Raw genomic sequence first — 10,987 nt, forward strand, 5'->3', positions numbered from 1 at the left:
TCAACACCCAGATCTTAGAGGAATTCCCAGCAGGTGTTCCTCTTGAGGGGACAGGTATGGACACAGGGCCCAGGGTGCCTGTGCTGAACATCATCAGAGAAGAGGTGAGGAGGGAGAGAGGGACACTGTGTCTCCTCACGAGCCCATCCCTCCACCACTGACTCTGAGATCAGGGAGGGAGGGACACAGGGCCTTCAGAGAGACACGACCAGCACACTGAACACTACACACCACACTGAGAGAGTGACACAAGGCACGAGGAACTGAAATGACATATCTTGCTCATAGACTTGAGAGTTACTACTGTTGACATTTGTACACTACAGAAAGCGAAGTATAAATTCATTGCAACTCCAATCAAAATGTTAATGTCATTTTCATAGAAATGGAAAAAACAAGTCCAAAAATATATGTGGAACCACTAAGGACCCCAAATAGAATAATCTTGAGAACAAAGATCAGATTTCTCACCTCTGATTTCAAAATACATTACAAAGATATAGGATTTAAAGCTGTATGATACTGGCAGAAACAGATGTATAGCCCTGAAGACCAAAATAAAAGGCCCCGAGTAAACTCATGGTCAAATGAAATTCACCAAGGTTCTAAGACAACAAAATAGGGAAAGGTTAGTTTCTTCAATAATCAGTTGGACAAAAAGATAACCTACAGAAAACTTACAAACCATATATCAGATAAAGAGCTCATACTCAAAATATATAAAAAAATACCACAACTCAAATGCAAAACAAACAAAAAATTAAAATGGTAGATAAACGAGTTGAGGACTGTGCAAAGACTTAAACAGACATTTCCATAGCAAGACATACAAATGAATAACATACACAGGAAAAGGTTTTCAACCTCACTAACCATCAGAGCAATGCAAATCAATACCTCACGCCCTGTTATGTTGAGCATTATAAAGGTAAAAAATTAAGAGGTTAAGGCCATGATGTGAGGAGCTGAAACCTTTGTACACTTCTAGTAGGAATGTAAATTGTGCAGCTATTTTGTGGAAAGTGAAAGTTGCTCAGTCATGTTCGACTCTTTGCGTCCCATGGGCTATACAGTCCATGGAATTCTCTAGGCGAGAATACTGGAGTGGGTAGCCTTTCCCTTCTCCAGGGTATCTTCCCAACCCAGGGGTTGAACCTAGGTCTCCTGCCTTGCAGGTGGTTTCTTTACCAGCTGAGCCACAAAGAACAGTACAAAGGTTCCCTATAAAAGTATAAACAATATCATATGATTCAGCAAACACAGTTCTGGATATATATACAAAGGAAATTAAATCAGCATCACAGAGCAATATATGCAATCCTAAATTTACTGCAACATTTTTCACAACAGACTGGACACACAACCAACTTCAGGTAAAAAATAAGTGTCCTATGCCTGAGATAACTTTAGATTACTGGGAGAAACTTAATTCTCAAAAGAACTGCATAAGACTCTTAGCCTCTTAGAGAAGATGAAAAGAATATTAAAATTAAAGTGCCCAAATTTTCTTAGTATGAAATGGTGCCCCAAAAGTTCTACAGATAGTGAAGCTTCATATACACACAGCACCTGCCAGGGTTTACCCCAATCTTGCAAGGACTGGGAAGATGACACCTGGGAACATCTGAGGAAAGGTCACAAGGTGGGCATGACTGGGCTGTGGGGAGCAGGGGCAGGGCTGTCTGGAGGGAGTAGTGGGTTCTAAAGGGAGCAGTCACCCCAGGTCCTGCTGCTCTGAGTCTCTGACCTAGGTCTGGTCAGTGCCAAGAGACCAGGTCAGCAGGGCTGCGAGAGCAAATGTGTAAAGAAAGCCAGCGGCCCCTTCACAGTCTCTAGAATCCATGGCCATGCTGCTCTCTAGGGGCACATGGACTGCTCTCACGAGGAAGCACCTTCAGCACAGCATCCCTGGGGAGGTGCGGTGCTGAGATGAGCTCCAGGAGACTCAGTCCAGGCAGGGATGCCAGAGTACGTGAGCTCTGACTCATCCAACCCCAAAAGCACCCTTTACATGAGGAATAAACAGTGAGGACAAACATGAGGGGAAGCCACACGTCCTGAAAATGCAGAGGGAGAGGGTTCACATCTCCCCACCACCTGACACTCACTGCAAGAACTTGGTCTTCAGTAGCTATGAGACTTGTGCCCACTAGGGTATGATTATCATAGGAGCATTTAAAGATGAAGACAAAGTCCCTTGTACATAATACCCTGCAGGTACTTACCAGGTGTCAAGCTTTCATATTTGACAGTGAAAAGGCAATGAAAGAGGAGTCTTGTGAGAAAGGACATTTCTAAATGGAAAAGCAAGAAGGGATGACTCTAAGTACAGCACAATAAAGCATATGGACACATAGCTCCATTTCATCATTAAAATATGAAAAAAAATCACAATTCTACACTTTTTCTTTTCTTCCTCAGTTTATATTCACCTCCCTTCATTTCAAAATAAACAGGTGCGACCTGATTGGTCCGGCAACCCTGTCTCTCTAAGTCTCACCTTAGAGTTGCATTCTCTTCCACATCACTGCCACAAATACTCTCCACGTTCCATTCTGTAGAAACACAACCATGAGCAGTAATACACTTATTATACAAGCTGACCCATCCATCTCTCCTCCTCTGCTTGGCTCACACAGCCTCTCCCTGGTCTTCACTCTGGGTTCTCAGGCCTCAACTGTGCTTTGCAGAGTCAGAGCCCTTCAACAAGACTTTGATCATGGTTGCAAAATTTCACCTGAGAGAGAAATGCTGAGAGAATCACCTTTCAACCTTACACTTTTACAGGCCCAGTTTTGCTCTTACCTTCAAGCTTACCAACCTGAAATTCCAACTCTTATGGACACACTTGAAATACGGATAGTGTGACCAAGCAATTGCATGATTTTTGTTGTTTCTTTAATTTAAAGTTAATTATTGCTTGAAATATGTTCATTATAGATAGGCAGATCTGACTAGTGACTACTACACTGGAAAGTTCAGCTCTAAGAGCTCCAAAAATAAGCAAAAAGCATTGAACTATTTGTTGTAGTTGTTCTTTATTGCAGAAGGTTGTATGGCCTGAGATGATCATTTGTAGGTATCTGGGGTCTTGGACCCAGACCAGGCATTGGGAGAGTCCTTGTGGACATTCCTGTAGTAAGGTGAACACTCAGATCCAAAGAAAATTCCCAGTAGGTGGCTCACTTACAGGCAGAAGTGAAGAGCATGGCCCAGAGCTCCTGTACTACAAGTAACAAGAGGGCAGGTATAGAGGGGAGGGAGGAAATTTCACTGTCTTCATGAGCTCATCTTTCCCATCCCTGACTCTAGAGGATCCAAGCAAGGCAGTGGAAAAGTCTCCTTGGGAAGTGAAATATTTGTGCACTGAAAATCATAGGACACTGTTGAAATCAAAATGAGACAAGTAATTGGAATGACATAGCATATTCATAGACTGGAATATTTAGTGTTGTTGAACTTTCTATACTACTAAAAGTGATGTGCATATATATCAAAACCTCTCACAACATCTCATGTCATTTTCATGTAATGGAGAATTCATTCCAAAATACTTATGAAAACCAAAAGTAACCCAAAGAGACAAAATAATCTTGAGAGCAAAGAACAATGTGGTCTTAAGGCTTCCTGAATTCAAAACACATAAGAATGCCATAGCAGTCAAAACAGTGTTCTACCAGTGACAAAATAGGCAGTGAGACCAATGAACCATAAGAAGGGAATCTCCAATAAATTGACACATGTGTGGCCAAATGATCTTTGCCAAGGACTTAAAATAACCAAGTGAAGAAAGAACAGTCTTCTCAACAATCAACAGAAAAAAAAAGGTAACTTATAGAATGAGAGGAAGTATCTACAAACTTTGTATCTGAATAAGAGACCAATATGCAGAATATATAAGAAATGAGTACAATTCAACCTCACAACAACAGCAGGCAAATAACTGAGTTTAAAAAATGTGTATAAAGCTTCAATATATGTTTCTTCATAGAAGACAGAGAAGTGATCAATACATTAGGAAAAGTGTTCAGCATCACTAAGTATCAGTGAAATGGAAACCAAGTCAAAAGGAAATATCACCTTTCAGAATGTGTATCGTTAAAAAAGAAAAGAGGAAGAAAAACACCCAGATATTGGCAAGGATGTGGAGAAGTGGAACTTCTGTACCCGGTTCGTAGAAATGGCATAGCCATTATGGAATTAAAATGGCATAGCCATTATGGAACAATTTGGAAGTCCCCCAAAATATTATTAGCAGAATTATCATTAGATCCAGAAATCACTCTTTTCAGTTCATGTCCAAAGGAGATAAAACTACAGTGTCCAAGAGATATATATAACCTCATGTCCATTGCCACATTATACACAACAACCAAGAGAGAACAACTGCCCTGTGCCCAAAAGCAGCTGAATCAATGAAGAAAATGTGGCGTATACATACACTGGAGTGTGACTCAGTGTTTTATAAGGAAGGAAATCCTGTCATTTGCAGGAATATGAATAAAACTGGAGGACACTGGTAAGAGGGAAATAAGCCAGTCAGAGGAGGACAAGTATTGCATGACTCCATTTACCTGAGGTATCTAAAGGAAAATTCAGAGAAGCAGAGAGCAGAAGGGTGGTTTAAAGAGCTGGGAGGAGGTAACACGGGGAGTGTCTGTTCAATGTTTATAAAATTTTAGTTTCAAGATGGAAAAGTTCTAGAGACCAGCTGAACAACACAGTGCATGGAGTTAACAGGGCTGACTGGACACTTGAAAGCGTAAGAGTCAAAACTGGGCTGAAGTTCCTCCATCTATTTGTGAAGGCTCTTCTTTCCCCAGATTCCTCAAGAAAAGGGTGTGGCATGTGGATACTAGCAGGGGCTCCCTGCAGAAGGAAGGAGCCTCTCCAGTACTAAGTACCTGAGATGAGGGGGGAGGATTCATTCAGAGGCTCTAAAAGGAAAGGTTGTGAATGGGACACATGGCAGAGTGATGAATCATGACCAATCAAAATCCCATAAGACCACTAAGAGATGAGATTTACTATTAAATGAAGGTGTGATTGACCCAGTAAGGGGGCTTCTGAAACACAGTTTTGCTCATTAAGAATCCTGCAGGGCTTCCCTGGTGTCTCAGTGCTAAGAATCTTCCTGCCAATGCAAGAGATACAGGCTCGATCCCTGGTCTAGAAAGATTCCACATGCCGCAGAGCAACTAAACCCATGCACCACAACTACTGAGCCTGTGCTCTAGAACCCAGAAGCCGCAGCTACTGAGCCCGCAGGCCAAAACTACTGCAGCCCCAGAGCCCTAGAACCCATGCTCTGCAACAAAGAAGCCTCCACAGCAAGAAGGCTACGCTCCATGGCTAGAGACTAGGCCTTGCTCTCCACAAGTTGAGAAAAGCTTGCACAGCAAAGAAGACCCAGCACAGTCAGTAAAAAAATTAATAAAAATTATAAAAATTCCTGTAAACATTTTCTTGGGTAGTGATGAAATTTGTCTTCCAGGTTAAAGGATGTTCACTTCATATAAAATCAATGCAAACAGTGAATGTGTATACTTTCATTTTATATACACACTCATTCAGTGGTGATGGGAATTTATGTGGGGGAGTTGACACCAGTAACAGTGATGTTTAGGGTGACAAACGTCAAGGAAACCACAACACAAAAATATTCACACACACAAAAATCACACTACACATTACACATAGAGACACACCCATTCCCATGGACAGAAACTCACACTATTAACCATAATGCAGCTTCTTCCTGGAACCACAGCAATCAGCCCTATTACTCTATTTATACATTACTTTCTATTACCAGGGCCCCTACACTTATTCCCAGCAGGAATTTGAAAACAATTTGCCCTCTACACTAAAATCAGCGAGAAAGCCTCAACTTTCTCATCTACAAAGCTTTTACTCCCCAAGTGAAAGATTTTAGAATACATATCGCTTTCACGTGCAGAAAGGGCCAAATACAAATACAGAAGAGAAGACACAATGAGGATAAAAGTCACACGGAGGCACAGTCTTTGGTTCATTTGGGGACAGTAGAAAACCTGATGAGGAGCAGTGGTGTTGTCCAGGGCACCCAGCAAGGTCAGAGCACACACACTCAGGATGAAAGGCAAGACCTTTGCCTGGAGGATGGAACTTCCAAGCCCATTTGGGTTGGAAATTACCAAATTCCTTTCCTAGAGGAAATTTGCTGCAGGAGAGAGAACTCTACTCTACAGAGTGTAACAGATGTTAACAATTTTAATATACTGTGAACTGAGGCATCATGAGTTGGTAACAAGACTCTCACTCCACATTATCCCAATCAAGGGAATTGTCTATATCCAGAATGAACACCCTCAATACTCATAAACGAAATCTACTTTTTGAAAACAAAAAAAGGCTTGCCTTGGAGAAACACTGTCTCTTCTGTCCTGTCACGAGTTGGGTTGACTGGCAGGTCCTCAGTGAAACCTAGAGGGACACAGAGTGGCTATTTGAGCACTGGAGAGGCTGCCTGGAAACCGTTTAGGGGGTTTTCTCTTTGTGTGGACATGGGGTGGTGTGTTCGGATGTGGACGTTTAGTAAACATGCGCTGAACTTGTGTCCATCCATCCTCTTTAGAGGAGGAAGGAAAGTAGAGGAGGAAGGAGATGAAAACAGAGCTTTGGCTTTCTAGCTAAGAGGAACCTAATCAAAAGGACATATTCAATGAAAAAAACAAAAAAAAGGAAAACTCTAAAGCACATGATACTGTTCAGTAAAAGAGACCCACGAGTCCTCCTGCTTATTTTGAGCTCCTACTAAATTGCCACGGTCTGTTGATTTTTCCCAGATCACTCTTCCTCCTGGATCCACAGTTGCTGCTACTCTAATTAGCATGCTTTCTATGAGACTTTGTTCTTGATTAAAAGTAATCTCTGTTAGAGGACGGAATTCAATCCTGGATAAAGTATGCTACTATATTTATTCATTTATCATTTGTCTTAAAGAAAATCAAATATACAAGATCTGATAATACTGAATTCTTACTATTTAAATACAGCCACTATCAATAATATCATATTTGTCTATCAATATCAGTTTTTCTATACAGGCTGTGCATGTCCACAGAGTCAGTGTCTCTCCATACTCACAAGGACCATACATTTGTTGGGACAGTTACTTATAGAAAGCACAGGGTAAGCACTGACTGTCTGTAATCCAGGTAGGAGATTTGCAGTAAGACTCATGTTCACCAGGCTAGCAATCAAGTTTTATTTTGAGTTCTTTGTTGTCACTAACCCTTGGGTATGTGCTACAGGAATTGATCCCTTGAAAGGTAATGTTACCCGATACAATAACACATTTTCCCCACACTTATCTGTTTATGCAGTGACACGTGAACTGATGGATGAGACCTGTATTGTCTACATGAACCTACACAACTCTCTGTAAGTTGACAGAAGGATGTAGGTCTCGAGGTGACTTTCTTACTAATACCTGGGCCAAAAGTCCACTGTTAATCTGCCCATAGCTCCCCTGGGTTCTGTGAACACAGAGACCACCATATATATATATATATATATATATATACATATGGATCTGTCTCTTGCTCTGCACTCCCAGCCCTCACCCCCAGTAGGCACCTGGGATCAGGGCTCCTCTCCAACCAGAGCCAGCAAGAGAACCTCACCTTCATCAGCTAGATTGTTCCTCAGCAGAGGGATGTCCGTGCATGCAAATTGCTTCTGTTGGCTGTACCATCCACCTGAGATTAGAGAGAAGACAACAGTGTGAGGGTGTCAGCATCTTGTGTACTGTGCATACAGGTCTTTCATTCTCATATGTGCTCTCAGAAAACTAAATGGGAATTTGTTGTTGAGTCCACAGCCCCAAAAGAAAACAGAGAGGATGCCTGTGGGAAAGGCACGAGCTTGTCCTGAAATAACTCTCAAGCCCATTTTGACCAGCAATTAGAACATTTTATTTCAAGAAGGAAAATTTTCTTCTGAAGAATGTGCTCCTGACCACAGTTTCTAATTGATGTTGTCATTTTTTTATTTTTTATTTTTTTTATTTTAAATTAGTTTATCTATTTTTTAACTGTACAATATTGAATTTGTTTTGCCATACATTGACATGAATCCACCATGGGTGTACATGTGTTCCCCTTCCAGAACACCCCTCCCATCTCCCTCCCCATCCCATCCCTCCGGGTCGTCCCGGTGCACCAGCCCCGAGCACCCTGTATCATGCATCGAACCTGGACTGGAGATTCGTTTCACATATGATAATTTACATGCTTCAATGCCATTCTCCCATATCATCCCGCCCTCACCCTCTCCCATAGAGTCCATAATACTGTTCTATTTATCTGTATCTCCTTTGATGTCTCGCATACAGGGTTATCTTTACTGATTAACTAAATACCATATATATGTGTTAGTATACTATATTGGTGTTTTTCTTTCTGGCTTACTTCACTCTGTATAATAGGCTCCAGTTTCATCCACCTCATTAGAAATGATTCAAATGTATTCTTTTTTAATGGCTGAATAATATTCCATTGTGTATATGTACCACAGCTTCCTTATCCATTCGTCTGCTGATGCGCATCTAGACTGCTTCCATGTCCTAGCTAGTATAAACAGTGCTGCAATGAACATTGGGGTACACGTGTCTCTTTCAAGTCTGGTTTCCTCAATGTGTATGCCCAGCAGTGGGATTGCTGGGTCATATGGCAGTTCTATTTCCAGTTTTTTAAGGAATCTCCACATTGTTCTCCATAGTGGCTGTACTAGTTTGCATTCCCACCAACAGTGTAAGAGGGTTCCCTTTTCTCCACACTCTCTCCAGCATTTATTGCTTGAAGTCTTTTGGATAGTAGCCATTCTGACGGGTGTGAAATGGTACCTCATTGTGGTTTTGATTTGCATTTATCTGAAAATGAGTGATGTTGACCATCTTTTCATGTGTTTGTTAGCCATCTGCATGTCTTCTTTGGAGAAGTGTCTGTTTAGTTCTTTGGCCCACTTTTTGATTGGGTCGTTTATTTTTCTGGAATTGAGCTGCAGGAGGTGCTTGTATATTTTTGAGATTAATTCTTTGTCCGTTGCTTCGTTTGCTATTATTTTCTCCCATTCTGAAGGCTGTCTTTTCACCTTGCTTATAGTTTCCTTTGTTGTGCAAAAGCTTTTACTTTTAATTAGGTCCCATTTGTTTATTTTTGCTTTTATTTCCAATATTCTGGGAGGTGGGTCATAGAGGATCCTGCTGTGGTTTATGCTGGAGAGTGTTTTGCCTATGTTTTCCTCTAGGAGTTTTATAGTTTCTGGTCTTACATTTAGATCTTTAATCCATTTTGTGTTTATTTTTGTGTATGGCACACACCTTCTTTTAAATGCCTTTTGATTAACTAAGTCAGGCCCACCCAGGATGATATATCTTTTAATAAAATTGACTGCTTAGGACAGATTAACTAAACTAATTTAATTACAGTTGCAAAATTCCCACACAGCATTGCTGAGAATAACTGAGTCTCTGGGAAGTGTATGAACACACTATAAACTAGTTATTTCACAGCCTCCTTGAAATTTCATAGGGGTGTATATCCTGTAGCCTACCCAAATTAGAAAAACACTAGAAAGGGAATTCTGGAGGATTTAGTTCAGAAGCAAAGCTGTGTGGGAAACCATGACAGTGGATACAGCAGTCATGGTAGTCTGGGGGCAAGCACTGTGGACAAGGAAAGCAAATTCATTTTCTGAGTAAGTGTATTTTCCATTAAAAGCAAGATGTTTCCCAATTCTATAAAGAAAGGGATATACGGTAGTCAGTCTGCCACCAAGTAGCTGTCTGATCCCCTCAGAGGATTCAGCGTCAGTCTCCATTGTTGGTATATGGACATTCAACAGTGTCTATAGCCAGGCCAGCCTTGGGGGTGGAATTCAGCATTGCTAAGCTTATGCTGATCCCATCCTTGTCACCAGAGCTGCTTTGTTCATGAGTCACTGGGGAACGACAGAGGTGGCTGAGCAGGATGCTGACAGACGTGCATAGTAGAGGCCGTCTTAGTCACTTGATTGCTAAAGTCCCTCTTTTCTGTTTGTTTTGTTTTGTTTTTACTAATTCACATGGAACAAAATTATCTTACTACCCTGTTTCCAAAGACATCTATCTACATACCATCTTCAGGACTCTTTTTTCGTGAATCTTACAATTGTGCCCTGATCATTCCACCAAACCATTGGCCACATTTTATGAACTGGTATTGAGCTGGTCATTTGGCATCTCTCCTTATAGGCAAAAACAAACAGGCAATTACGCTGACTGAAGCTCTGCCTTTTACTGAAAAAGAAGTCCCTATGCCCAACTTACAGGGAGGCTAAACAAGAACAGAAGGTCAGGGTGTGGAGCCCAGAAAGATGTACTGAGGGCCCTGCAAGCAGAGGAGTGGCTCATGCCTTAAAAACCCCAAACTCCCTGAAAGCTCTCAGTGACGCCCTTTCCTAGGAAGGTGAGGCAGGGGCGTGCTGAATTGTAAACATCTCGGTGTCAGACCCCTTGTTCTGGGGGGTCATGGTCAGGTAACTGTTCCCCTAAATATCTCATGAGTGTTAGGCTCTGTTCTGACAAGAAAGGGCAGGGCCTGAGGCACGACTTACCCTCCAGGGTCCAGTCCTGGCTGAGTCAGAGCTCAGCTGGCAGCGCCCTCAGGGCCGGGTCCTCAACCTTGCTCAGCGGTCATCGCTGAGGGAGCCGGGTGCCCAACCCAACTGGCCCTCAGGCTCCTCAGGCCGGCCATGTGGTGGGGGTGTGGGAGCAGGTCCTGCAGATGGCATCCCAGGCAGACAGGGCTGCCAGGAGGTGGCAGAGACGGGGAGAGGGTCACTGCCTCCTCAAGGCCTGGGCGCGGCCAGTAGGGTCCACAGTGAGGGCTCTGGAGATCAGCAGGACACAGCCCCCTACATGTCCCCTGAACCCTCAGATCACCCACTGGTCTGAGGCTGGATG

At 42.4% G+C, this 10,987-nt stretch overlaps 1 protein-coding gene across 1 annotated transcript in view; it reads right to left on the bottom strand.

Moving 5' to 3' along the window:
* The window catches only part of LOC145505192 (uncharacterized), a 104,113-nt gene extending 93,335 nt beyond the window's left edge, over positions 1 to 10,778 (bottom strand). Inside the window, exons 1-4 of the mRNA XM_081486970.1 lie at positions 10,746 to 10,778; positions 10,639 to 10,654; positions 7,668 to 7,742; positions 6,400 to 6,465 (exon numbers count right to left, since the gene is read on the bottom strand). Coding sequence (XP_081343096.1) covers positions 6,400 to 6,465; positions 7,668 to 7,742; positions 10,639 to 10,654; positions 10,746 to 10,778 — 190 coding nt within the window. The remainder of the gene's footprint in view (positions 1 to 6,399; positions 6,466 to 7,667; positions 7,743 to 10,638; positions 10,655 to 10,745) is intronic.
* Between the last annotated feature and the right edge of the window lie 209 nt (positions 10,779 to 10,987).

The sequence above is a fragment of the Giraffa tippelskirchi genome, chromosome 5 (genome assembly GCF_054371585.1).
Source record: "Giraffa tippelskirchi isolate mGirTip1 chromosome 5, T2T-mGirTip1v1.2.pri, whole genome shotgun sequence".
In the NCBI taxonomy this organism is placed as follows: domain Eukaryota; kingdom Metazoa; phylum Chordata; class Mammalia; order Artiodactyla; family Giraffidae; genus Giraffa; species Giraffa tippelskirchi.